Source organism: Pseudorca crassidens, chromosome 12 (genome assembly GCF_039906515.1).
Source record: "Pseudorca crassidens isolate mPseCra1 chromosome 12, mPseCra1.hap1, whole genome shotgun sequence".
NCBI lineage: Eukaryota > Metazoa > Chordata > Mammalia > Artiodactyla > Delphinidae > Pseudorca > Pseudorca crassidens.
This window is the reverse complement of record NC_090307.1, coordinates 762,820-788,825: the sequence shown is the minus strand read 5'-3', so window position 1 is coordinate 788,825 and position 26,006 is coordinate 762,820. Positions and strand designations below refer to the sequence as shown.

The 26,006-nt window shown below is 47.2% G+C and overlaps 1 protein-coding gene across 1 annotated transcript in view; it reads right to left on the bottom strand.

Annotated features, from left to right (window-relative positions):
* Positions 1 to 288: 288 nt before the first annotated feature.
* PARD6G (par-6 family cell polarity regulator gamma) overlaps positions 289 to 26,006 on the bottom strand; it is a 105,510-nt gene continuing 79,792 nt past the window's right edge. The window contains exon 3 of the mRNA XM_067698767.1: positions 289 to 1,109. Within this exon, the coding sequence (XP_067554868.1) occupies positions 289 to 1,109 (821 nt within the window). The remainder of the gene's footprint in view (positions 1,110 to 26,006) is intronic.

The following is a 26,006-nucleotide window of genomic DNA, read 5'->3' as shown; positions in this document are numbered from 1 at the left end:
TGCACTTGGTCGGATTCTTTCTACCACTTGACAAAGGTGCTAGACCCTCACCCAGCCTCGTGCAGACGGTGCAGGTATTTCATGTTCTGTGGAGAAATTCTACAAAAATACAATATGCTTTTCTCTCCATAAGTTGGAATAAAGAGTAGGGTGGTGGGAGAAAAGGGAGGGATAAGTAAAAACAACACAAAGGGGGCGTGCAGTATACAATTTTTTCTTATTTTAAGACTGGAATAAAACTTGAAGAAGTATTTCCCCTCGGGAAACTGACCTGTCTGACGCCTGGCCCTACAGGGTGACTGCCGGCCCGTGCTCTTCCACCCCTCCGGGGGGCAGGGCCAGGCTGTGGCGGGGGTCAGACCGGAGGGAGCTGAGCAGCCTCTGGACACTGCCCTCCCGCCCAGGGCTGTGCAGGCCGGGCGCCAGGCCAGCGCCGTTGACCCGAGCGAGGCTGCCTGGTGGCGGCCTGGGTACCAGCCGGGGCTCCAGGACGCCCTCGAGGACCACGTCGGCCTCTTCGTCGCTCTCCATCTCATCAGGGGGCAAGTTCTGCAGGACGTGGGCTGTAGGCAGGCTGTGGCGGCTGGCCGTGCTGTCCGAGGAGCGGCCGGAGCTGCCCAACGCACGGCTGCCACGCACCACGTTGTTCCTCTGGTTGGCCGGCTTGACCGTGACGATGAGGTTGTGGCTGTTGGCGATCATCATGTCCGTGACCTGGTCCAGTGTCTTCCCGGCCACCTCAATCCCGTTCACCTCCAAGACCTCATCGTCCACGGCCAGCAGCCCAGTGCTCTCGGCCAGGCCGCCAGGCACCATACGGGAGATGAAGATGCCGGGCACCTTCTCCAGCCCCTGTGGGGCCACGCGCACGCTCGTGCCGTCGCGGATGTAGAAGCCCAGTGGCTTCTGGCAGCCATGCCGGTACAGCCTCACACGGCGGTGTGTCTCGGGGAGGATGTCCACGTCGATGATGGAGGACACGGGGCGGAAGTCATGGGGCAGGCCAATGTGCAGGTGTGTGCGCCGGCGAGGGCCGTCCTCCCGCAGGGCCAGGGGGCGCCGCCGCCTGGACAGTGAACCCACCCCGAAGCTGCAGCGCTCGGCCTCTTCTGGAAGAGCACAGAGGAGTCAGTCAGAGGAGAGACCCGCGGGCAATGGGGAAGCACAAGTCGAACAGCATCGAACACCCAGAGCCTGAGGCTGGCCGTCCAGGTAAGGCCTGGCCTCCTGCAGCTCCCTTCCCACCACCTCTCTGACTTGTGGTGTGACCCCAGGGAAGTCTGAGGCAATGGGCAAATCAAACCGTATAGAGAACTGACTGAAACACAAGTCTCCCACACATGCCCAGGAGCTGAATGATCGATTCATTTTGTCACACTTCAGTTTTGGGGAAAGTCCCAACCTCCTGGATGATATGCAAACACAATGCAGTAACTTTATGGGTTGTTTTGCTGAGCCCACAGCAATCCTGGCATCAGGTGAGCTGGCCCAACAGTATTCACCAGGCAAAGGTTTGATGCCGAGTTCAAGCACAGTCACCTCCTTAACATTAGCTCTCCGGGCAACCAACAGAATGGTTGAAAGGTTAAGAGAATTAACAATAGATGAAAGGTTTAAAAGTGCCTGACTGGATTCCGCAATGACAGTGGAGCGGGAAGCACCAGGAACGTCTTCCAACCTGGACCACAACTGCAGGGGCAGAATCTGTCTGATGTAACTAATTTGGAACTTGAGAGTCTGTTGAAGGCTCAACTTCCAGGGGAAGAACTGGACGGTAATTGCAGTCAATTTTGCTCAGTTTCAACTCTCAGCACAGTAGCAGCTGCCTAGCCCACCCCCCAGCACCCTGGGAGGCAGCTGTGCACTGTTCCTGGAGAGTATGTGGGCCAGGGTGGGCAAAAAGGACCCTGCTCTCCAAACATCAGGCATCTGTGCCCTGATTACGGACTGCTACTTCTGATCACAAAGGTGTAGACAGAGGTAGGTGGCTATTGTACCTCCCTGCATTGTTGCAAGCCCCTCTCCTTCTACCTGAAGGAGCGTCCAGGAGAGTTAATGGACTGGCACCCTTTCTCTCCCTTCATTTTTCACCTTTTTTCATTTTGGGAGCCAGACCTTAAAGTCTAGGACAGTAAAAACAACTGCATATATGGGGAAAGTTAGAAGTGACTGTGCATGCTCAAGGAAAGACTCAGAAAGGACCTTAGAAAACCTTAAGTTCACACCTTAATGTTGATACTCAGCAAAGAGCCTCCAACAATTAAAAAAAAACACCCCAAAACAGTAACAAAAACCCAGCAAACCCTGGGGAAGGGGTAGAATCTGATTTCCAGAGCTACCATGTTATTAGCTTAATCTCCAGTGTTCAACAGCAACAAAAAAAGTCACAAGACATACAAAGAAACGAGAGTGTGCCCCAAAGGAAAACAGTAATAGAAACTGTCCCTGAAACAACCTGACGGCAGATTTACTAGACAAAGACTTTAAAACAATGGCCTAAGACATGATCAAAAAACTAAAAAAAAAAAAAAGAGATGTGGGTAAAGTCAAGAAAACAATGTATGAACAAAATGGAAACATCAACAGACAGAAAACCTAAAAGGAAACTAAATAGAAATTTTGGAGATGAAAAGTACAATAATGGAAATTATTGAACAGGGGACTCAAAGGCAGATTGGAGCAGGCAGAAGAAGGAATCAGTGAACTTGAAGACAGGACAGTAGAAATGATCATATCTGAGGAACAACAAAAACAAAAGGTTAAAGAAAAGAGAACAGAGTGTAAACAATCACTGGGACACCATTAAGCAAACTGATATATGCCTTGTGAGAGTCTGAAAAGGAGAAGAGAAAGGGGTGGAGGGAATATGGGAAGAAATAATGGCTGAAAACTCCCAGACTTGAGGAAGTGTGCAAAGGCAAACATCCAAGCTCAACAATCTCTATGTAAGATGAAGTCAAAGAGACACAAGATTACAAAATAATCAAACTTAATAAAGACACAATATAGGGGGCAGAGTCAAGATGGTGGCATGAGAAGACGCCAAGTTAGCATCTCCCCACAACTAGGGCTCCTGCCTGCCGCTGATGGGGGACCCTGATGCCCAAGGAGATGGGAGGAATCCTCAAGTAAACCGGTAGGATGTGGGGGGACTGGGGGGGAGGAGAAGTGGAAGCCAGACAGGATGGGGCCCCTGAGGCCGGGGAGATCGGGAGAGGCAGGGGGAGGGGCCCTGTGAGAGGAGCAGGAGAGGAGTGGAGGGCAAGTGCCCACCCACTCAGGCCTGGGGAGCCTGCTGGGCTCCCAGGCTGATCCCCGCCCTCCAGGACAACCCCCCCCACCGGCAGCATTCGTCCTGGAGGCATAGGAAGGAGGCCGAGAGGCGAACAGGAGAGGCAGGTGGGAGGGGCCCTGTGGGAGGAGCAGGAGAGGAGGGGAGGGTGTTTGCCCTGCCCACTTAAGCCCGGGAAGCTTGCTGTGCTCCAAGGTGAAGTCCCCCGCCCTCTGAGACCAGGAGTGGGGGGCACGCCTTGGCCCCTTCTGTTCCGTTGAGCCTAAGCCCCACCCTGCACAGCCCCCAGGGCCTTTTCCAGCCCTGTGGGTCCTAAGCATAGGCCCCGCCCACCACCCAAACCTCGCTCTTGCTTAGGCCCCGCCCTCCACAGCTGGGGCCTTTCCCCCCCTTTTTTCCTCCTCTTTTTTACTAGTGTGGTACTGTTGTACCCTCTGGTTGTTGATCCATCTATATTTTTACTCATATTATTTCTAACACATCTGTTAGGTTCCTAGTCTAATTCTATTTTGGGCTTTGTTATTGTCCTCTTTTTTTGTTCTGCCACCCCACATGGTTTGCAGGCTCTTGGTTCTTGAGCTGGGGGTCGGGCCGAAGCTCCTGCAGTGGGAGCTCCAAGTCTGAACCACTGGACTAACAGAGAACCTCAGACCCCAGGGAATATTCATCGGAGTGAGGTCTCAGAGTTCCTCATCTCAGCACCAAGACCCAGCTCTACCCAACAGCCTACAAACTCCAGTGTTGGAAGCCTCAGGCCAAACAACCAGTAAGAAAGGAACACAATCCCACTCATAAAAACAACAACAACAACAACAAAAAACATGGGACAGCAAAAAAATATTTCCAGATGAAGGAGCAAGGTAAAAACCTACAAGACCAAATAAATGAAGAGGAAATAGGCAGTCTACCTGAAAAAGAATTCAGAGTAATGATAATAAAGATGATCCGGAATCTCGGAAATAGAATGGAGGCACAGATTGAGAAAATACAAGAAATGTTCAACAAAGATCTAGAAGAACTAAAGAGCAAACAGAGATGAGCAACACTATAACTGAAATGAAGAATACACTAGAAGGAATCAATAACAGAATAACTGAGGCAGAAGAACAAATAAGTGACCTGGAAGATAAAATGGTGGAAATAACTGCCGAGGAGCAGAATAAAGAAAAAAGAATGAGAAGAATTGAGGACAGTCTCAGAGACCCCGGGGACAACATTAAACACACCAACATTCGAATTACAGGGGTCCCAGAAGAAGAAGAGAAAAAGAAAGGGTCTGAGAAAATATGTGAAGAGATTATAGTTGAAAACTTCCCTAACATGGGAAAGGAAATAATCACCCAAGTCCAGAAAGCACAGAGTCTCCCATACAGGATAAACCCTAGGAAAAACACACCAAGACACATACTAATCAAACTAACAAAAATTAAATTCAAAGAAAAAATATTAAAAGCAGCAAGGGAAAAACAAAAAATAACATACAAAGGAATCCCCATAAGGTTATCAGCTGATTTTTTAGCAGAAACTCTGCAGGCCAGAAGGGAGTGGCAGGATATACTTAAAGTGATGAAGGAGTAAAACCTACAACCAAGATTACTCTACCCAGCGAGGATCTCATTCAGATTAGATGGAGAAATCAAAAACTTTTCAAACAAGCAAAAGCGAAGAGGATTCAGCACCACCAAACCAGCTTTACAACAAATGCTAAAGAAGCTTCTCTAGGTGGGAAACACAAGAGAAGAAAAATACCCACAAAAACAAACCCAAAACAATTAAAAGAATGGTAATAGGAACATACATATCGATAATAACCTTGAATGTAAATGGATTAAATGCCCCAACCAAAAGACACAGACTGGCTGAATGGATACAAAAACAAGACCCATATATGTGCTGTATACAAGACACCCATTTCAGACCTGCGGACATATACAGACTGAAAGTGAAGGGATGGAAAAAAGATATTCCATACAAATGGAAATCAAAAGAAGTTGAGTAGCAATACTCGTATCAGATAAAATAGACTTTAAAATAAAAACTGTTATAAGAGATAAGGAGGGACGCTACATAATGATCAAAGGATCAATCCAAGAAGATACAACAATTATAAATGTTTATGCATCCAACATAGGAGCACCTCAATACATAAGGCAAATGCTAACAACCATGAAAGGAGAAATCGACAGTAACACAATAATAGTAGGGGACTTTAACACCCCACTTACACCAATGGACAGATCATCCAAAATGAAATAGATAAGGAAACACAAGCTTTAAATGACACAATAGATGAGATGGACTTAACTGATTATTTATAGAACATTCCACCCAAAAGTGGCAGAATACACTTTCTTTTCAAGTGCACATGGAACATTCTCCAGGACAGATCCCATCTTGGGTCACAAATCAAGCCTCAGAAAATTTAAGAAAATTGAAATCATATCAAGCATCTTTTCTGACCACAACGCTATGAGATTGAAAATCACGTACAGGAAAAAAAAAACTGTAAATAAACACAAGTACACGGAGGCTAATCAGTGAGCTACTAAATAACCAAGAGATGATTGAAGAAATCAAAGAAGAAATCAAAAAATATATAGAAACAAATGACAACGAAAACATGACGACCCCAAACCTATGGGACACAGCAAAAGCAGTTCTAAGAGGGAAGTTTACAGCAATTCAGTCTCACCTCAACAAACAAGAAAAATCTCAAATAAACAATCTAACCCTACACTTAGAACAACTAGAGAAAGAAGAACAAAGATAACCCAAAATCAGTAGAAGCAAAGTAATCATAAAGATCAGAGCAGAAATAAATGAAATAGAAATGAAGAAAATAATAACAAAGATCAATAAAACTAAAAGCTGGTTCTTTGAGAAGATGAACAAAATTGATAAACCCTTAGCCAGACTCATCAAGAAAAAAGGGAGAGGATGCAAATCAATAAAATTAGAAATGAAAAAGGAGAAATCACAACTGACACTGCAGAAATATAAAGGATAATAAGAGAGTACTACAAACAACTATATGCCAATAAAATGGACAACCTGGAAGAAATGGACAAATTCTTAGAAAGGTACAATATTCCAAGACTGAACAAGGAAGAATTAGAAAATATAAACAGACCTATCACAAGTAATGAAATTGAAACCGTAATTAAAAATCTTCCAACAAACAAAAGTCCAGGACCAGACAGCGTCACAGGCAAATTCACTCAAATATTTAGAGAAGAGCTAACACCAATCCTTCTCAAACTCTTCCAAAAAATTGCAGAGGGAAAAACACTCCCAAATTCACTCTACGAAACCACCATCACCCTGATACCAAAACCAGAAAAAGATACCACAAAAAAATTATAGACCAATATCACTGATGAACATAGATGCAAAAATCCTCAACCAAATACTAGCAAACAGAATCCAACAGCACATTAAAAGGATCATACACCACGATCAAGTGGGATTTATCCCAGGGATGCAAGGATTCTTCAATATACGCAAGTCGATCAATGAGATACACCATATGATCATTGAAGTAGATGCAGAAAAAGCTTTCAACAAAATTCAACACCGATTTATGATTAAAAACTCTCCAGAAAACGGGCATGGAGGGAACCTACCTCAACATAATAAAGGCCATATATGACAAACCCATTCAAGCATCATACTCAATGGTGAAAAACTGAAAGCATTTCCACTAAGATCAGGAATAAGGATGTCCACTCTTGCTACTCTTATTCCATGGCAATCAGAGAAGAAAAATAAAAGGAATGCAAATTGGAAAAGAAGAAGTAAAACTCTCACTGTTTGCAGATGCCATGATACTATACATAGAAAATCCTAAAGATGCCACCAGAAAACTACTAGAACTAATCAATGAATTTGGTAAGGTTGCAGGATACAAAATTAACGCACAGAAATCTCTGGCATACCTATACACCAACAACAAAAACTCAGAAAGAGAAATTAAGGAAACAATCCCATCTACTATTGCAACAAAAAGAATAAAATACTTAGGAATAAACCTGCCTAAGGAGGTAGAAGACTTGTACTCAGAAGACTATAAAACACTGATGAAAGAAATCAAAGATGACATAAACAGATGGAGAAATATACCATGTTCTTGGATTGGAAGAATCAATATTGTGAAAACGACTGTACTACCCAAAGCAATCTACAGATTCAGTTCAATCACTATCAAACTACCAATGGCATTCTTCACCATTGAATTAGAACAAAAAATTTTACAGTTTGTATGGACACACAAAAGACCCCAAACAGCCAAAGCAATCTTGAGAAAGAAAAATGGACTTGGAGCAATCAGGCTCCCCGACTTCAAGCTATACCACAAAGCTACCGTAATCAAGAAAGTATGGTACTGGCACAAAAACAGAACTATAGATCAATGGAACAGTATAGAATAAGTGGTGCTGGGAAAACTGGACAGCTACATGTAAAAGAATGAAATTAGAACACTCACTAACACCATACACAAAAATAAACTCCAAATGGATTAAAGACTTAAATGTCAGACCAGACACTATAAAACTCTTACAGGAGAACATAGGAAAAACACTCTTTGACATAAACCACAGCAAGATTTTTTTTGACCCACCTCCTAGAGTAACGGAAATAAAAACAAACAAATGGGACTTAATGAAACTTAAAAGCTTTTGCACAGCAAGGGAAACGTTAAACAAGACGAAAAGACAACCCTCAGAATGGGAGAAAATATTTGCAAATGAAGCAACTGACAAAGGATTAATCTCTAAAATATACAAGCAGCTCATGCAGCTCAATATCAAAAAAACAAACAACCCAATCCAAAAACAGGCAGAAGACCTAAATAGACATTTCTCCAAGGAAGATATACAGATTGCCAACAAACACATGAAAGGGTGCTCAACATCACTAATCATTAGAGGAATGCAAATCAAAACCGCTATGAGGTATCACCTCACACCAGTCAGAATGACCATCATCAAAAAGTCTTCAAACAACAAATGCTGGAGAGGGTGTGGAGAAAAGGGAACCCTCCTGCACTGTTGGTGGGAATGTAAATTGATACAGCCACTATGGAGAACAGTATGGAGGTTCCTTAGAAAACTAAGAATAGAACTACCATATGACCCAGCAATCCCACTACTGGGCATATACCCTGAGAAAACCATAATTCAAAAGGGTCATGTACCACAATGTTCATTGAAGTACTGTTTACAATAGCCAGGACATGGAACCAACCTAAGTGTCCATAAACAGATGAATGGATGAAGAAGATGTGGCACATATATACAATGGAATGTTACTCAGCCATAAAAAGAAACGAAACTGAGTTATTTGTAGTGAGGTGGATGGACTCAGAGTCTGTCATACAGAGTGAAGTAAGTCAGAAAGAGAAAAACAAATACCGTATGGTAACGCATATATATGGAATCTAAAAGAAAAAGAAAAAAATGGTACTGATGAACCTAGCTGCACGGCAGGAATAAGGATGTAGACGTAGAAAATGGACTTGAGGACACGGGGAGGGGGAAGGGTAAGCTGGGAGGAAGTGAGAGAGTGGCATGGACATCTATACACTACCAAACGTAAAATAGATAGCTAGTGGGAAGCAGCCGCATAGCACAGGGAAATCAGCTCGGTGCTTTGTGACCACCTAGAGGGGTGGGATAGGGAGGGTGGGAGGGAGGCTCCAGAGGGAGGGGATATGGGGACATGTGTATGCATATGGCTGATTTGCTTTGGTGTACAACAGAAAGTCCACACCATTGTGACGCAATTATACTCCAATAAAGATGTATCAAAAAAAAATACTAGACTCAGTATAATCTTACATGCTCCAGGACACAGGGCAGGAGCAGTAATTTGAAAGGAGGCTGGGTCACACCCACCTGCTGATCTCAGAGCGCCCCCTGGAGTGGCAGGAGGCATCTGCAGCTCACCCTGGGGACACAGACGCTGGTGGCAGCCACCTTGGGGAACTCATCCTACCACATGGACACCCGTGATGGAAAGTGCTGTTTTTGAATTCTCCCTATAGCTTATCAGCTTCAGGACCCAGCCCTGCCCCGCCCAGCAGCCTGCAGGCACCAGTACTGGGAGGCCTCAGGATAAGCGACTAGCCAGGCAGGGACACAGCCCCACCCCCACCAGCAGGCAGGCTGCCCTAAGACCCCCCCCAGCCCCCAGCCACTCCTGCCGACAGCCCCGCCCACCAGAGGGCCTAGGCCCTGGCACCACACCCTGGAACTAGATGCAAGACCCCCACGGCCTTGCCAGAGGGGGTCTTGGATCTAGCCAGAGACTAGAGACTAGATCCACAGCCAGAGACTGCAGGACCCAGCTCTGCCTACCAGTGGGTAAGTACCAGCCCCAGAACCCCCTGGGCCCCCAGCCCTGACCAGAAGCAGGCAGACACCAGCCCCAGGACCACTGCAGCCAGAGACTCCAGGACCAAGCTTCACCCACCAGTGGGTGGTCGCTGGCCCGAGGATCCCTGCCGCTTGCCTTTTCAGGTGTCAGGCGACATGTCAGCAGGCTGGCAACAGTATCAGGACACCCCAGGACTCAGCCCCGCCCACCAGTGGGACGACACCAGCTGTAGGACCCCAAGGACCCTTCAGCCAGAGGCCTCGGGACCTGGCTTCACCAAGCAGTGAGCTGGAACTAGCCCATGGACCCCCCAGTCCCCAGAATCACCCACCAGAAAGCCAGACCAGCTCTGAGATAACCTTAGAATCCTCAGCTAGCTGCCCAGGGATACAGTGGGCCAGCACCAGCCTTGGGATACTGTAGAACCCACAGCCAGCCATGTCAGGAGCAGGACCCACCCACCAACAGGCCAACACTAGATCCAGGAACCCCGGTTCCGCAGCCATCTGTGCCAGAACCAGGCTCTGCCCAACGGTGAGCACCAGATCGGGGACCACCCTGGGTTCTGCAGCCAGCCACCTTGTGACCTTGTCCTGCCAACCAGAGGCCAGCAGCCTCCGCACAAGGCAGGGCCTGGCAAACAACCAGACGGGGCCAGCTGCACCTACCAGACTGCCCACAATAGTCATCCTGCCACAACAGAAGGACCAGCGCAGCCCTCATATAGCCCTAGAGCAAACAGCTCTGGTGACTAGAGGGCAGTGTGCCGCAGGGAACATAGGACATCTCCTAAAAAAGACTACTTCTCTAAGATCAGGAAATGCAACCAACGTATGAGACACACAGAAATAAAAACAGCAAAATAGGTAAAATGAGGCAACAGAGGAACATGTTCCAAATGAAAAAACCCCGAAGAACTAAGAGAAGTGGAGATAAGCAATCTACCCAATAAATAGATCAAGGTAATGATCATAAAGATAATCAAAGAACTTGATATAAGAATGGATGAGCAGAGTAAAAAGTTAGAAGTTTTTAACAAAGAGTAAAAAAACAGAAGGACCAGAGACAAAGAATACGATATCTAAAATGAAAAATACACTAGAAGGAATCAATAGCAGATTAAATGATGCAGAAGAATGGATCAGCTAGCTGGAAGATAGAGTAGTGGAAACCACTGAAGCTGAACAGAAAAATGAATGAAAAGAAATGAGGACAGTTTAAGAGACCTCTGGGACAACATCAAGTATACTAGCTTTCTCATTATAGGGGTTCCCAGAAAGAGGAGAGAGAGAGAAAGGGGCAGAGAACATATTTGAAGACATACTAGCTGAAAACTTCCATAACCTAGGAAAGGAAACAGACGTCCAGGTCCAGGAGGTAGAAAGTCCTAAGCAGGATCAATGCAAATAGGACCACACCAAGATACATTGTAATTAAAATGGCAGAAATTAAGATAAAGAGAGAATATTAACTGCAGCAAGGGAAAAGCAACAAGTTACATACAAGGGAACTCCAGTAAGGCTAACAACTGACTTTTCAGCAGAAACTCTGCAAACCAGAAGGGAGTGGCACCATATATTTAAGGTGATGAAAGGCAAAAACCTACAACCAAGAATACTCTGTTTGGCAAGGCTCTCGTTCAGATCTGATGGAGAGGTCAAAAGGTTTACAGCTAAGCAAAAGCTAAAAGAGTTCAGCACCATGAAACCAGCCTTACAAGAAATGTTAAAGGGGGGGCCTCCTTGGTGGCGCAGTGGTCAAGAGTCCGCCTGCCGATGCGGGGGGCGTGGGTTCGTGCCCCGGTCCGGGAAGATCCCACATGCCACGGAGCAGCTGGGCCCGTGAGTCATGGCCGCTGGGCCTGCGTGTCTGGAGCCTGTGCTCCGCAACGGGAGAGGCCACAACAGTGAGAGGCCTGCGTACCGCAAAAAAAAAAAAAAAAAAAAAAAAAAAAAATGTTAAAGGGACTTCTTTAAGCAAAGAAGAAAAGGCCACAACTGGAAACATGGAAACTATGAAAGGAAAAAGCTCATCAGTAAAAGCAAGTATACAGTAAAGGTAGCAAACCTACCATGTACAAAGGTAGTAAGAAGGTTACAAGACAAAAGTAGTAAATCACCTATATCTGCAATAAGTAGTTAAGGGCTACAAAAACAAAACAAAATGTAAAATATAATATCAAAACAGTTAATTGTGAGGGGAGGGGAGTAAAAATGCAGGGTTGTTTAAATGTGTTTGAAATTACGAGATCAGCAACTTACCATCCCTCATGGTAACAACAAACCAAAAATCTATAATAGATACACAGAAAAGAGAGAAGTTTCTAAACATAACACTAAAGATAGTCATCAAATCACAAGACGAGAACAAAAGAAGAAAGTATCAAAAAAGGACTACAAAACAAACAACTAAAATGGCAATAAGTATGTACCTATCAATAATCACTCTCAATGTAAATGGACTAAATGCTCCAATCAAAAGATACAGAATGGCTGTATATGGATACAAAAACAAGAGCCATGTATATGCTGCCTACAAGAGACTCACTTCAGATCTAAAGAGACACACAGATTGAAAGTCAGGGGATGGACAAAAGTTATTCCATGCAAATGGAAATGAAAATAAAGCCAGGGTAACAATACTTACATCAGACAAAACAGACTTTAAAACGAAGACTGTAACAAGTAACAAAGGACATTACATATTGATCAAGGGATCACCCAAGAAAAACATATAACAACTGTAGATATATATGTACCCAACAGAGCAGCACCTCAATACATAAAGCAAATATTAACAGATATAAAGGGAGAAATTGACAGTAGCACAATAATAGTGAGGGACTTGAACATCCCACTACCATCAACAAACAGATCATCCAGACAAAATCAATAAGGAAACTGGTCTTAAATGACACATTAGACCAGATGGACTTATATATATATATATATATATATATTCATTCCATCCAAAAGCATCAGAATATACATTCTTTTCAAGTGCACGTGGAACATTCTTCAGGGTAGATCACATGCTGGGCCACAAAGAAGTCTCGGTAAGTTTAAGAAATCATATCAAGCATCTTTTCCAACCACGATGCTGTGAGATGAGAAAATCAACTACAAGAAAAAAAGTGCAAAAAACAAAACCATGTGGAGGCTAAACAATACTAAACAACAAATGGATCACTGAAAAAAATCAAAGAAGAAATTAAAACATATCTGGAGATAAATGGAAACGAAAAAACAATGACCCAAAATCTATGGGACATGGCAAACACAGGTCTAAGAGGGAAGTTTACAGTGATACAAGCCTACCTCAGGAAACAAGAAAAATCTCAAACAAACAGCCTAACCGTACATCTAAAGGAACTAGAAAAAGAACAAACAAAACCCAAAGTTAGTAGAAGAAATAATAAAGATCAGAAGAAATAAGCGAAATAGAGACTTAAAAAAATAGAAAAGATCAATCAAACTAGGAGCTGCTTCTCTGAAAAGATAAACAAAATTGGTAAAACCTTCAGCAAGACTCATCAGGAAAAAGAGAGGACCCAAATCAATGATATCAGAAATGAAAAAGTTACAACTGACACCAGAGAAAAACAAAGGATCATAAAGAGATTACTATGAACAGCTGTATGCAAAGAAAATGGACAGCCAAGAATAAATGGACAAATTCCTAGAAGTGTACAATCTGCAAAGACTGAACCAGGAAGAAACAGAAAATATGAACAGACCAATTACCAGTAATGGAATTGCTGGAGGTTTTTTGATTACTAATTCAAACAAAAGTCCAGGACCAGATGGCTTCACAGGTGAATTCTACCAAACCTTTAGAGAAGAGTTAACACCTATCATTCTCAAACTGTTCCAAAAAATTGCAGAGGAAGGAACACTTTCAAATTTGTCCTATAAGGGCAGCATCACCCTGATACCAAAATCAAAACCAGACAGAGCTATCAAACAAAAAAGAAATTTATAGGCCAATATCACTGATGAACATAGACACAAAAATTCTCAACAAATTATTAGCAAACCAAATCCAACAATGTATTAAAAGGATCATACACCATGATTAAATGGGGTACATAGGATGGTTCAACACCCACAAATCAATCAGTGTGATATACCACTTTCACAAATTGAAGAATAAAAATCATATGATCGTCTCAATAGATGCAGAAAAAGCTTTTGACAAAATTCAACAGCCATTTATGATAAAAACTCTCTACAGTGGGTATAAGGAGAACCTACCTCAACATAAGCAAGGTCATATAGGATAAGCCCACCGCTAACATCTTACTCAACGGTGAAGAGCTCAAAGCATTTTCACTAAGATTAGGTGCAAGACACCATCGCCAATTCTCACCGCTTATATTCAGCACAGTACTGGATGTCCTGCCCACATCAATCAGACCAGAAAAAGGAAGAAAAGGAATCCAAATTGGAGAAGAAATAAAACTGTCACTACTTACAGATGACATGATACTATACATAGAAAATCCTACAGATGCCACCAAAAGACTACTAGAGTTCATCAACTAATTCAGTGAAGGTGTAGGATACAGTTAATAGAAGTCTGTTGCAGGTCTGTACACTAACAACGAACTATCGGAAAGAGAAGTTAGGCAAACAGTCCCATTTATAAGCATATGAAAAAAGAATACATAGGAATAGATCTAACTAAGGAGGTAAAAGACCCGTGCTTGGAAAATTAGAAGACACTAATGAAAGAGACTGAAGATGGCACAAAGAGAAGGAAAGATGTGCTGTGCTCTGGATTAGATCAGTATTATTAAAATGACCACACTGCTCAAGGCAATCTGCGGATTTAATGCAGTCCCCACCAAAATACCCATGAGACTTTTCACAGAACTAGGACAAATCATTTACAACTCTATATGGAGGGACTTCCCCGGTGGTCCAGTGGGCAAGACTCTGCACTCCCAATGCAGGGGGCCTGGGTTTGATCCCTGGTCAGGGAACTAGATCCCACATGCATGCTGCAACTAAGATCCTGCCTGCCACGACTGAAGATCCCACGTGCTGCAACTAAAGATCCCATGTGCCGCAACTAAGACCTGGTGCAGCCAAGTACATATGTATGTATGTGTATTTGTGTGTGTGTGTGTGTGTGTATATAAACACAAAAGACCCTGAACAGCCAAAACAATCTTGAGGAGGAACAGAGCTGGAGGAATCAGGCTCCTGACTTCAGACTATTATAACCTACAGTCATCAAAACAGTATGGTAGTGGCACAAAAACAGACACATAGAGCAGTGAAACAGAATAAAAAGCTCAGAAATAAACCCATATGCTTATGGTCAATTTATCTATAACAAAGAAGGCAAGAATACACAATGGGGAAAAGACAGTCTCTTCAGTAAGCAGTGCTGGGAAACCTGGACAGCTACACGTGTAAAAGAACGAAAGTAGAACATTTTCTCACACTATATAAAAAAATAAACTCAAAATGGATTAAAGACCCAGATGTAAGACCAGAAACCATAAAAATCTTGGAAGAAAACATAGGTAGAACACTCCTTGACATAAATTGTAGCAATAATGTTTTGGATCTGTCCCCTAAGGCAAAGGAAAGAAAAGCAAAAACAAAGAAATGGGACACCATTAAACTACAAGGGTTTTGCACCGCAAAGAAAACCATTGACAAAATAAAAAGACAGCCGACTGAACAGGAGAAAATATTTGCAAATGATATGATTGATAAGGGGTTAATATCCAAAATATATAAACAGCTCACACAACTCAATAAAAAACAAACAACCTTTTAAAAAATGGGCATCAGACCTGCATAGGCACTTTTCCAAAGAAGACATACCGATGGCCAACAGGCACGTGAATAGATGCTCAACATCACTTATCATCAGAGAAATGCAAATCAAAACCACGATAAGAGAGCACCTCACACTTATCAGAATGGCTATCGTCAAAAAAATCGCAAATAACAAATGTTGGTGAGGATGTGGAGAAAAGGGAACCAGTGTTCACTGTTGGTGGGAATGTATATTGGTGCAGCCACTGAGCAAAACACTATGGATTTTCCTCAATAAACTAAAAATAGAACTACCATGTGATCCAGCAATTCAACTCCCAGGCATATATCCGAAGAAAACAAAAATATTAACTTGAAAAGATACGTGCATCCCAATGTTCACTGCAGCATTATTTACAATAGTCACAATATGGAAGCAACCTAAGTGTCCATCAACAGATGAATGGATAAACAAGATGTGGTATATATATTCAATGGAATATTACTCAGCTACAAAAAGAATGAAAATTTGCCATTTGCAACCACATGAATGGATGTAGAGAATATTATGCTTAGTGAAATAAGTCAGACAGAGAAAGACAAATACTGTATGTTCTCACTTTATGTGGAATCTAAAGAATGAAACAAACTAATGTATATAACAAAACAGAAACAGACTTACAGAGTAGAGAACAAAATAGTCGTTACCAGTGAGGAGGAAGAGGGGCAAGATGGGAGAGGGGATTAAGAGGCGCAAATGACTATGCATGAAATAAACTACAAGGATATATTGTAAAACACAGGGAAAATATCCGGTATTTTATAATAACTTTAAATGGAGTATAACCTATAAAAATTTTGAATCACTACGTTGTATACCTGAAACTAATATAATTTTGTAAATCAACCATGTAAAAAATATATTTACATATACATGAAGCAAAAGCTGACAGAATTCAAGGGAGAAAGAGACAGTTCTTAGGAGTAGTTGGACTTCAGTACCCCACTCCTAAAAGTGGATACAATGACTGGACAGAAGTAAGGAACTAGAGGACGTAACACAATAAACCAATGAGATCTAACAGACACACACAGAGCACTCCACCCAACAGCATAGAGAGTCTTTTCAAGTACACACGGGACTTTTTCCAGGGTAGACCATATACTAGGCCACAAATTAATTCTCAGTAGATTGAATAAGACAGATATCACAGAAATTATCTTCTCTGATAACAAGAGGATGAAGTTAGAAATCAGTAACATAAAGAAAACTGAAAAATTCACAAAAATGTGTACCTAAACAGCACAGTTTTAAACAAGAAATGGATCAAAGAAGAAATTACATGGGAAATTAGAAAATACTTAGAGATGAATAAAAATGAAAACACAACATACCAAAACTTAAGGGTCACAGCAAAGGCAGTGCTAAGGGGAAAATTTATAGTTATATGCTTGCATTAAAAACCAAGAGCTCTCAAATCTACAACCTAATTTTACAACTAGGAACTAGAAGAATAAGGACAAAATAAACCCAAAGCTAGCAGAAGGAAGGAAATAATAAAGATTAGAGCAGAGATAAATGAAATAGAGAACAGAAAAACAATAGAGAAAAATCAATACAACAAAAAATTTGTTCTTCAAAAAGCTTAACGAAATTGACAAACCCTTAGCTAGGTGAACTAGGAAAAAAGACAGAAGATTCAAATTATTAAAATCAGAAACGACTGTGGGGCATTACAACCATTTCTACAGGAAAAAAAAAAAAGGATTTTAAGAGAGTATTATAACTGCACACCAACAAATTGGAAAACCTAGATGAAATGGACAAATTCCTAGAAACACAAAACCTACCCAGACTAAATTATGAAGAGATGGAAAATCTGAATAGTCCTATAACTAGTAAGGAGATTATACCAGTAGTCCAATTTCTTCCCACAAGGAAAAGCCCTGGACTTGATGTGTTCACTGGTGAATTCTACTAAACATTTAAAGAAGAACTAATACCCAATCCTTCTCAAACTTCTCCCAAAATTCAAGAGGAGGGAACCTTTCCACCTCATTCTATGAGGACTGCATAACCCTGACAAAGCCAGACAAACACACTAAGAGGAAAGAAAACTACAGACCAATATCCCTCATGAACATCCTGGGCAATTCCAAGTGTGAAGGATTTGGGGTGGGGTGAGGGGGCGGGCGGATGCTCTGAGCGGCAGCATCCGGTCCTCCACAGCCCAGAGCATCCGCCCAGAGCATCCTCTCCCCGGACTCAGGACCTGCGCTGTGATTCCATCAGAGCCGCTGGCCTTCCAGCCCCCCCATTCCCCCAGGCTCCCTTCCCCGCGTCCCCAGGCTGGGTGGCCCCAGGGCAGTGGGCACTCCAGGCGCGGTCACCGGACGGAGGCCCAAGGGCTGCGTCCCTGTGCGTCCACCCAGGACTCGGGGGACAGAGGACAGCAGGGCTCCCCACATACACAGGTGGACGAGGCCCCCGCACGAGACGGGGTGGGCTTCTGCCTCCCGAGGGGGGGGGGAATGCCCACCTGCCCACCCTACTCCGGGTTCACCGACGTCACACAAACCGCAGGACGACCCCGAGGGTGGTGAGCGGAAGGCGGCCCCAGGACCGTGGCCCCAGGGACCACTTGCTGTCCAGTGCCTGGGTTTTCTGTTTCCAAGGCCGCAGCCTGAGACGCCAGTGTGCACAGACCCCGAAGCCTAGCAAAACCGCTCTTTCCACCCGAAGCACCACGAAGGGGCAGCCTGAAGAGACAGCACTTTTAGGAATCTCTTCCCAGTCCAAGTCCAACAGCGAAAAACGCCGCTTTACCCGCATCCGACAGCAAAGGCGGAGGGAGGAGCCCCCCCCCCCAGCCCCCAGGCCGGAGAAGCCCCCGCAGGTCGGTGAAGGCCGAGCCCGGAGGCTGGATGTCCACCCTGGGCGGGGGCGTCAGAACAGGACCCGCCCAGGGTCAGCTGCAAGTCCAATGCAATGTCCTAATGTAGGCGGGTTAAAAGGACGGAGGAGCCACTCAGACATAAATCAGAGGAAAGCAGAAGCTGCGCTGATAGGTAACGTATACCTCGGGCAGAGGGACAGACGGGCCACACGCAAGACGGTCCACCCGGGAAGCCCCAAGTGCCCCAGCGGGGCCGCAGCGGGGCGGAGCAAACCAACAGAACGAAAACCGAGCAAAACGCCCTAGAAGAGCTGCAGGAGAAATCGACAAGTCCCGTCACAGCTGGAGACTCGCCCTCAACCCTCCTGACCCAGCACAGGACCCAGCAGGACAGCCTCTGGGGACAGCCCACGGGGGGGACACCCACTCTTCCAAACGCCCAAGAGCTCCGTGCCGGGACGGCCGCGCCCCGACCTCAACAAACTCTTCACACCTGGAGTCACACCGAGTGTGCGATCAAAGCAGAGATCAGCACTGGGGAGGCCACGGGAGGGTCTCCAAACGCTGGGGAGATAATCCAAGGTAAATGGCCGTCTCTAAGGAGAAAACCCGGCACTGGCTGGAGTGGAAAGGAAGCGCAGCCGGCCAAGCACATGAGACGGGGCGGCTGGGATAGCCTGGGGGGAGAGGAGTGCGGGGTGCAGGGACGGGAGAGGCACCCAGAACACGTCAGACAAGGGGAGCAGCCTCTGGTCAGCAGTCAGGGCCCACACCGGAAGGAAGGAAGGAAGGGATAAAGAGAAGTGACTCAACAAGCCTGAAAACAACAGAGAAAATCCATGACGCTAGGAGCCGAGTCCGTCACAGTCTGATGGGGGCGCTGTCACCCTGTGGTCCTGGGCCGCGTCCCCATGTGCGCTCCAGGCCTGCTGGGGCCCACGCACCATCGCGCCGCACCCCCCCGCCCCCCGCTGCCTGAGCGGGTCCTCCACAGCTCTCCTCCCTACCTGCATTACATGCTCTTGACACGTTCACCCCACCGTCATGCCAAGTCCAAACTACAGCAACCGCACGTCCCCCCTCCTCTGGAACCCAAACCCTTCAGACTCCAAGGGCATCCCCTCCATGACGTGTTCCCTTCTGGTCTAGAGGGCTCCAGCTTTCCACTTTCCTGTCCGAGTGTTTTTTGAAGGGTCCGTACTGTCCCCACTAGTGTCGTGTGTGAGTGTTGTTCAGCGTCAGAGCACAGAACCACTGGTCCTGGGCCTCCCCAGACCCTAACAGAGAGGACAGGTATGAGGGGGCCTCGCTGGCCCACAGACAACAATATAAAAATCCCAGCCAACTTCACGTTGATAAATGTTTTTAATGGTGTTGAATGACTAACCTCTAGGAAGTTGCCAGAAACCATCATTTATCATTGCTACTTACTTCCTGAGTGAAAAAGCTACCCCTGTCACCATCTGGACGTGGAAACAAATGCTGTGACGCTTCCGCTTGTATTTTTCCTTCTGAAATGAAGGCAGGCCCGCCTGCAATGCTGCCCACACAACACAGCCTCGCTACCTGAGGCTGTACGGCCAGGGGGGCACTAGGCCACACGCCGCCCAAGCATCACCGCTGTGCCCCTCCACCCAGGGGCGCCCACCCCAAACGAAACAAGCCCAGGAGCGCGACTGCGAGGTCTTTCCGCAGCAGTCCTGGCCCCGTGCCCTGGATAACCCAAGGAGGCAACACAGCCTGGGCCACCTGTGTGCGGACGGACGCCCCTGCTGATCTGACCTGCCTCCCCAGCCTGCAGGCATGAGGAGGACTCCTCAGCTTGGTGGAGTGTTCTGGAATTAGATATTTTTTGAGAAGGGCGGAGCGCTGGCAGGAAGGCCTCAGAGCTGCACCCTCTCGGCATGGGTGAACTATTAGTGTGTTCAGGGCTGGAAGTCGTAGCTGGCGTGCTCAGTCACTGATGAAAACGTAGTTCAGGAAATGGGAGATTTTCCCATTTGTTGGTAAGTATTTCTCATATTTGCCTAACCATAAGTCAGAAAGTTCCTGTAAGAAAAAGCAGCCCTTACTTCCAAATAATACGCCACAGGTTTTTTGTTCAAATCGCTGGTAATTCCATCCGGGAAGCGTATCAGCCGGGTACGGTTACTTCCTTAATGACCCTGACATTTTGGACACAGTTTTTGTTTTGACACCTTCCCGTGAACATGTTATTGTTATACACTAGTTTTTCAACATTAAGGTTGTCAGTCTGTTTCAAATGATAAAATTCTCACGCTGAACCAGATGAATGTTTGAGACTGAATCTCGGTGTTATCAAACTGAAGGCACACAGCTACACACACCACCCCCTCCTTTAGAATCCAGAGTTCAATACGTTTATCGCAGGCAATCAATTACAATCTCCCTGGTCAGGGCAGGGCCTGGAACCACGCTTCCACCGTGAGGTTTAATTAGCTGCCAGATGAGAAAACACAGCTGCTCAGTGGCCGCTTATTATTTACACACAAAACAGGATTTTCCATTTTCTGCTAAATGTCCTCAGTAGAGATCATCAGACCAGTGGGAGGAAACTTGCTTATTTCAGCCCATTCCTGCTTCTTGCAGCCACATGTGATGATTTACAAGCCTGTTCCCATCTTCTTGGTGACCTTGGAGAAGCGACCAGGAGTGTGAGGTGAGGGCTGCAGGCCCACGGCCAGAGGGGGCGGCCGCCTCGTGGGTCCTGATCACACTGTTAGCCAGACCGGGTCCCGGCGGCAGCACCTTCTTGCCTTTCTCCATCTGCTGGCGAGGAGGCCTGCTCACCTCTGGGGATGGCAGGGGAAGCGGGAAGGGGGTTAGCCGGTGGGGCTGGAGCCTGGAGGCTGACCCGGTCCCCTCTCTACCACCTGGCCTCCTTCCTTTGAGGAGCCTCTGAACACAGACACTGGAAGGCCCAGCATCTGACCCTGATCATGCTGGCCGAGAGCTGACACTCCATGCTGACCCTACCCTGTGTGCCCAGCTGCCTGGTTTATTTAGCAGTGCCTCCAAAGGAGTGTCAGCAAATCTAAAGGGGACCAAGGCACCATACCGGGTGCTCAGTCCTTCCAGCGAAGACCCTGTCCAAAGTGAGCAGCTACATCTGGGGACCTCATGGGTCCTGTGGGTGTCAAGGAGCAGAGGACATTCTGTTGTGTGGTTCCCATCCTGGGAGTGCCCTGTCTACTGGGAAACACGTATGAACACGCATGGAAGCACGAAGACACGGGGACCTGGGGGCAGGGCAGTAAGCCTGGGTCCAGGGGCCCTGAGAAGTGCCCCCTGGAGGGTGGGACGGGGTCCAGAAAGGCCTGGGGGAGGCGGGTCCTGAGTGGAGCCTTCACCACATTCCCGGGGGCTGGGAGAGGATGCTGGTGAGAATCGGGTAGGAGTGACCCTGTCCTTTGCTTTGTCCAGCACAGATCCCCTCTCTGGAAGGGAGGCGTCTCAGATCCCTGAAACTATAGTGGCTCAGGCAATTATGGAGACCGAGAAGTCGCACCATCTGCTGTCTGCAAGCTGGAGGCCCAGGTGAGCCAGCAGTGACCCAGGAGCACTGATGTCAAAGGGCAAAGAGGACGATGCCCCAGCCCAGCAGAAAGAGGGAGAATTCTCCCTCCTCCACCGTTTTGTTCCATCCAGGCCTCCGGGGACTGAATGCAGCCCAGCCTACTTCACTCAGTCTATTGACTCGAATGCTCACCTTTTCCGGAAACGCTCCGAAATGCCCACCCTCTGGGCCCCGTGGCCTGGCCAGGCTGGCACATGCAGCCAGCCGCCGACGTTTCCTCCAGGCTCGGGGACCCCTGTCCTCCTTTCTCAGGTGTGGCTGGCGGGGACTCGCAGCGAGAGGTGAGGTGGTCCGGACCCGACCCCGGGTGAGCGCGTTCGGGGTCCTGGGGACCTGCTTTTCAGGCAGGTTGACGCTGGGACTTGTGCCAGGCAGGTTCTGTCCCTGGCCTGGGACGCAGCCCGAGAGCCTCAGGTGATGCACGCGGTTCACGGCTGCTTCTGAACGACGAGGGGGCTGGCGCCAGGCCGGCAAACAGCGGTTTGAACGGAAAGGCAAAGGAGTCTCGGCGGCGGCGGCATCAGAGCAGGCGGCTCAAGGGGGAAAGAGCCGACGCCCTCACGAGGAGGCGGGGCGCCCAGGCTTCACCGCGAGTCCCGAGGCCAGCGGCCCCGCGCCCGGGTCCCAGGCAGCTTCCCTCCGTCCTCCCACGTCCTAAGCAGCGCGGCAAAGCTCCGGCCAGACGCCCGGTGCCGACACCGGCGGGGCAGCCCTGCGGCTCAGGTCGTTTCACACAGAAGCCGTCGCACGGGGACCAGGACCTCAAAAACGAAACTTGGTGTCTAGAATGTCCCACTCCTAAGATCCCGGCTTTGGTTCCTGGAATTCCTTTCCGCAAGAGCAGCACGGTCACGGCTTCTTCATCCCGCAACGTGTTCGATCTTGTTTTCCACGAAGTCAAGCATGAAGGGAGGCCCCCGTTTTCTGGGCGCATGGCCACCGCCCTCTCCCGTTTCACCTTTCCACTCACGTGAAACTATGTTCCCTTCCCCACCTCTGCTTCCAGACGCCCTCGGCAGGAGGGGAGACAAGCCTGCCGCTTCCCGAGCGCGTCTCCCTCCTCGGCCCAGGTCCAGCCGGGGGAGGGCAGGCCGACCGCTCCGCAGTCCTTCCTCACGGGCGACAAGGCCGCTCAGCGCGCCGCGCGTGACACACGTTCGTGGCGCGAGGGGGCTCCTTGGGGCCGTCCTGGGTCCGAGGGCCGGCTGACCAGCCGCAAACCGGCTTCTTTGCCAGCAAACAGGCGCCGGAGGGCCGCCACCTGCACGTGCTCCACTTCTGCCCGCGTGGAGCGCGCTCAGGCCCCGAGGGCCTGGCGGATGCGAGGACACGGGTAGGTGGGCGCGGGCCCCGTCGGGAGCACTCGTCAGGCGGCGGAGAGGAGACGGTCAGGGCGAGGGAGAGCCGTGACCTGAAGTGCCTCTGGGCGCTGGGTTAGGGACCGGCCCTCCCCCGCGAGGAGGGAGCCGTGTCCAGGAGACGCGGGGGCGCAGGCCAGCTGAGGGGAGGCTGGGCAGGGGCTGACGGGGGCCCAGGCGGGGGGCGCAGGGTCAGTAGGAGGAAGGGGGGCCGGGCGGAGGGAGGGAAGCGGCAAGGCGCCCGCGCGGCTGGGGAAGGCACCGTGTCGTGGGCCGCTCCGCTGGCTCAGGTCTACTCTGGAAAATCGACCAAGTTACATGAAAGGAACTTTAAAATTTTTAAACTTGAAACTTTTAAATTTGGAAAACGCAGAATCACGTAGGGTATCCATGGTATTTTCCATGTTATAAACACGGGAACTTGTGGACGGATAGTACTCCCTTTCAAGCAAATTGTTTTTTGGCAATTTACTAGAAACTGGACATTGAATTGAAATTTTATTTTAAAAATTCACTGAGAATTTTTTAAATCCAGATGACCAGTAAAAATGCTTAAAAAACAATCCCGGAGTTCATAAAGATTAGCGGCTCCCCCTGCCAAAGCCCCAAACCCTCTGATTCTGAAGAACAGGAAACAACGTCTTGAAGTGTAAAAGGCTAAATCTTCATGTGGTGCATACGTCAAACCAAGTTATTCCCTTAGTATAAGTAAACATTTTACTGTGTGGATGTCAACAAACCGATTTAAAGTTTACACAGACAAGCAAAAGGACCCTGAATAGCCCGTGAAATACTGAAGGAGGAGAACAGGGTCGGAGGACCGACGCCGTCGACTTTAAGACTCACCGTAAGGTTGTGGTGAAGGGACAGAGACACAGCAACTGAACAGAATGGAGCGCTCAGAACAGACCCGCATAAAGACACTCAACCAATTTTTCTGACAAAGGGGCAAAGGTGATTCAACGGAGAAGGGACAGTCTGTTCAACAGACGGAACAGCTGGATGTCCACACGCAGAAGGTGAATTCAGACCCAGACCTCACAACCCTCAAAAAACTAACTCAAAAGGGGCCACGGACCTAAATGTAAATGTGAAACTGTAAAACCCCTAGAAGCTGACAGCGCAGAAAATCTAGGTGACTCTGGGCTGGCAGCAAGTTTTTAAATACGACACACCAGACATGATCCAGGAGAGGAAGAATGCATAAATGGGACCCTATTGAAATAAAAACTGTTCTGTGAAAGACACAGAGAATGGAAAAAAAAAAAAGAGGAGCCGCACGCTGGGAGAAAATATTTTCAAAACACACATCTGATAAAGGACTTGTTTCTAAAAAACACAAAGAGCTCTCAAAACTCAACAATAAGAAAACAAACAACCCAATTAAAAAAACGGGCAAAAAGTGTGAACAGATACCTCGCCCAATACACACATGACAGATAAGCACTGAAAAATGCCTCACGTCACATCATCAGGGAGACAGAAGGTAAAACAACGAGACGCCACCACACCCCTGTTAGCTCGGCCATTCTAACAGAGGAGCCAAACTCCAGAGCACGGACAACACCAAGTGCCCATGAGGACGCGGGGCAGCAGGAACGCTCACGCGCCGTTGGTGGGGACGCAAAATGGTGCAGCCATCGCAAGACGACAATTCAGTGGTTTCTAACGAAGTTAAAAAAGTCTATAACTACGTGAAAAAAACCAATCCGAAAAGGCTGCGCACTGTGTGATTCCCACTAGATGACACTCGGAAAAAGACAGAACTGTGGAGACACTGAAGAGACAGACCCGTGGCTGCCCAGGATGGAGTGGGCGAGGGGGGGCAGGGGAGAAACAGAGCACAGATCTTCAGCACAGTGAAAATACTCTGCATGGTACTGTTGTGATGGACACGGGTCACTGTGCACGAGGCAAACTCACTGAACACCACAGCACCAAGAGGGGGCCCTGATGTAAACTACGGACTTTAATTAACAGTAACATATCAATACTGCTCATCGGCTGTAAAAGTGTAACGCGTTAATGTGGGATGCTGTCAGCAGGGAGAGAGGGCGATGGGAATTCTCTGTACTTCCTGCTGCATTTTTCTGTAAGTCTAAAGCTGCTCTAAAAAATAAAGTCTGTCCATTTTTAAAAATGCCTTAAAGCATAAAAGGCTAGAAATCGGTCTGTGGTTCTTACACAAAACAAACTACTCCCTCAGTAGCACTGACCGTTTTCTTTAAAAGTAAACTAGGTATTAGTGGTCGAAAAGCCATCAAAGCAGCTAGAACTGCCTGGAACCATCTCCCCTTGGCCCTCGCAGCCCCGACTCGAGGGCCAGCCCTGGCCAGCTGGCTGGGCGAGCACCCCAGACACAGAGCTCAGATGGGGGCTCAGCCTGGCAGGTTGAGGAGAACTCGGGTTGCCCCAGAGGCCGGGGGATGGTACCTCACTCCCCGCCACCTGCCCGCACCTGTGAGCACAGGACAGACAGACGGAACCTCTGTGTCACAGAGCCCCAGTCCAGCGTTGGAGTCAGGAGAACACGCAGCCGGCAGCAACGTCCAGCAACTGTGCCAGGAAGAAAACAGGCCCGGGAGAGGGTCCAGAGCAGCCCTCTGTGACGGGCGGAACAGGCCGGCAGCCTAGGCAGTGCCAGGAGGCTGCAAGTCACTGTGCTGTAAGCAGTGGCACAGTTAAAGGCCTGCTTTCCCTTTAAAGTAACGC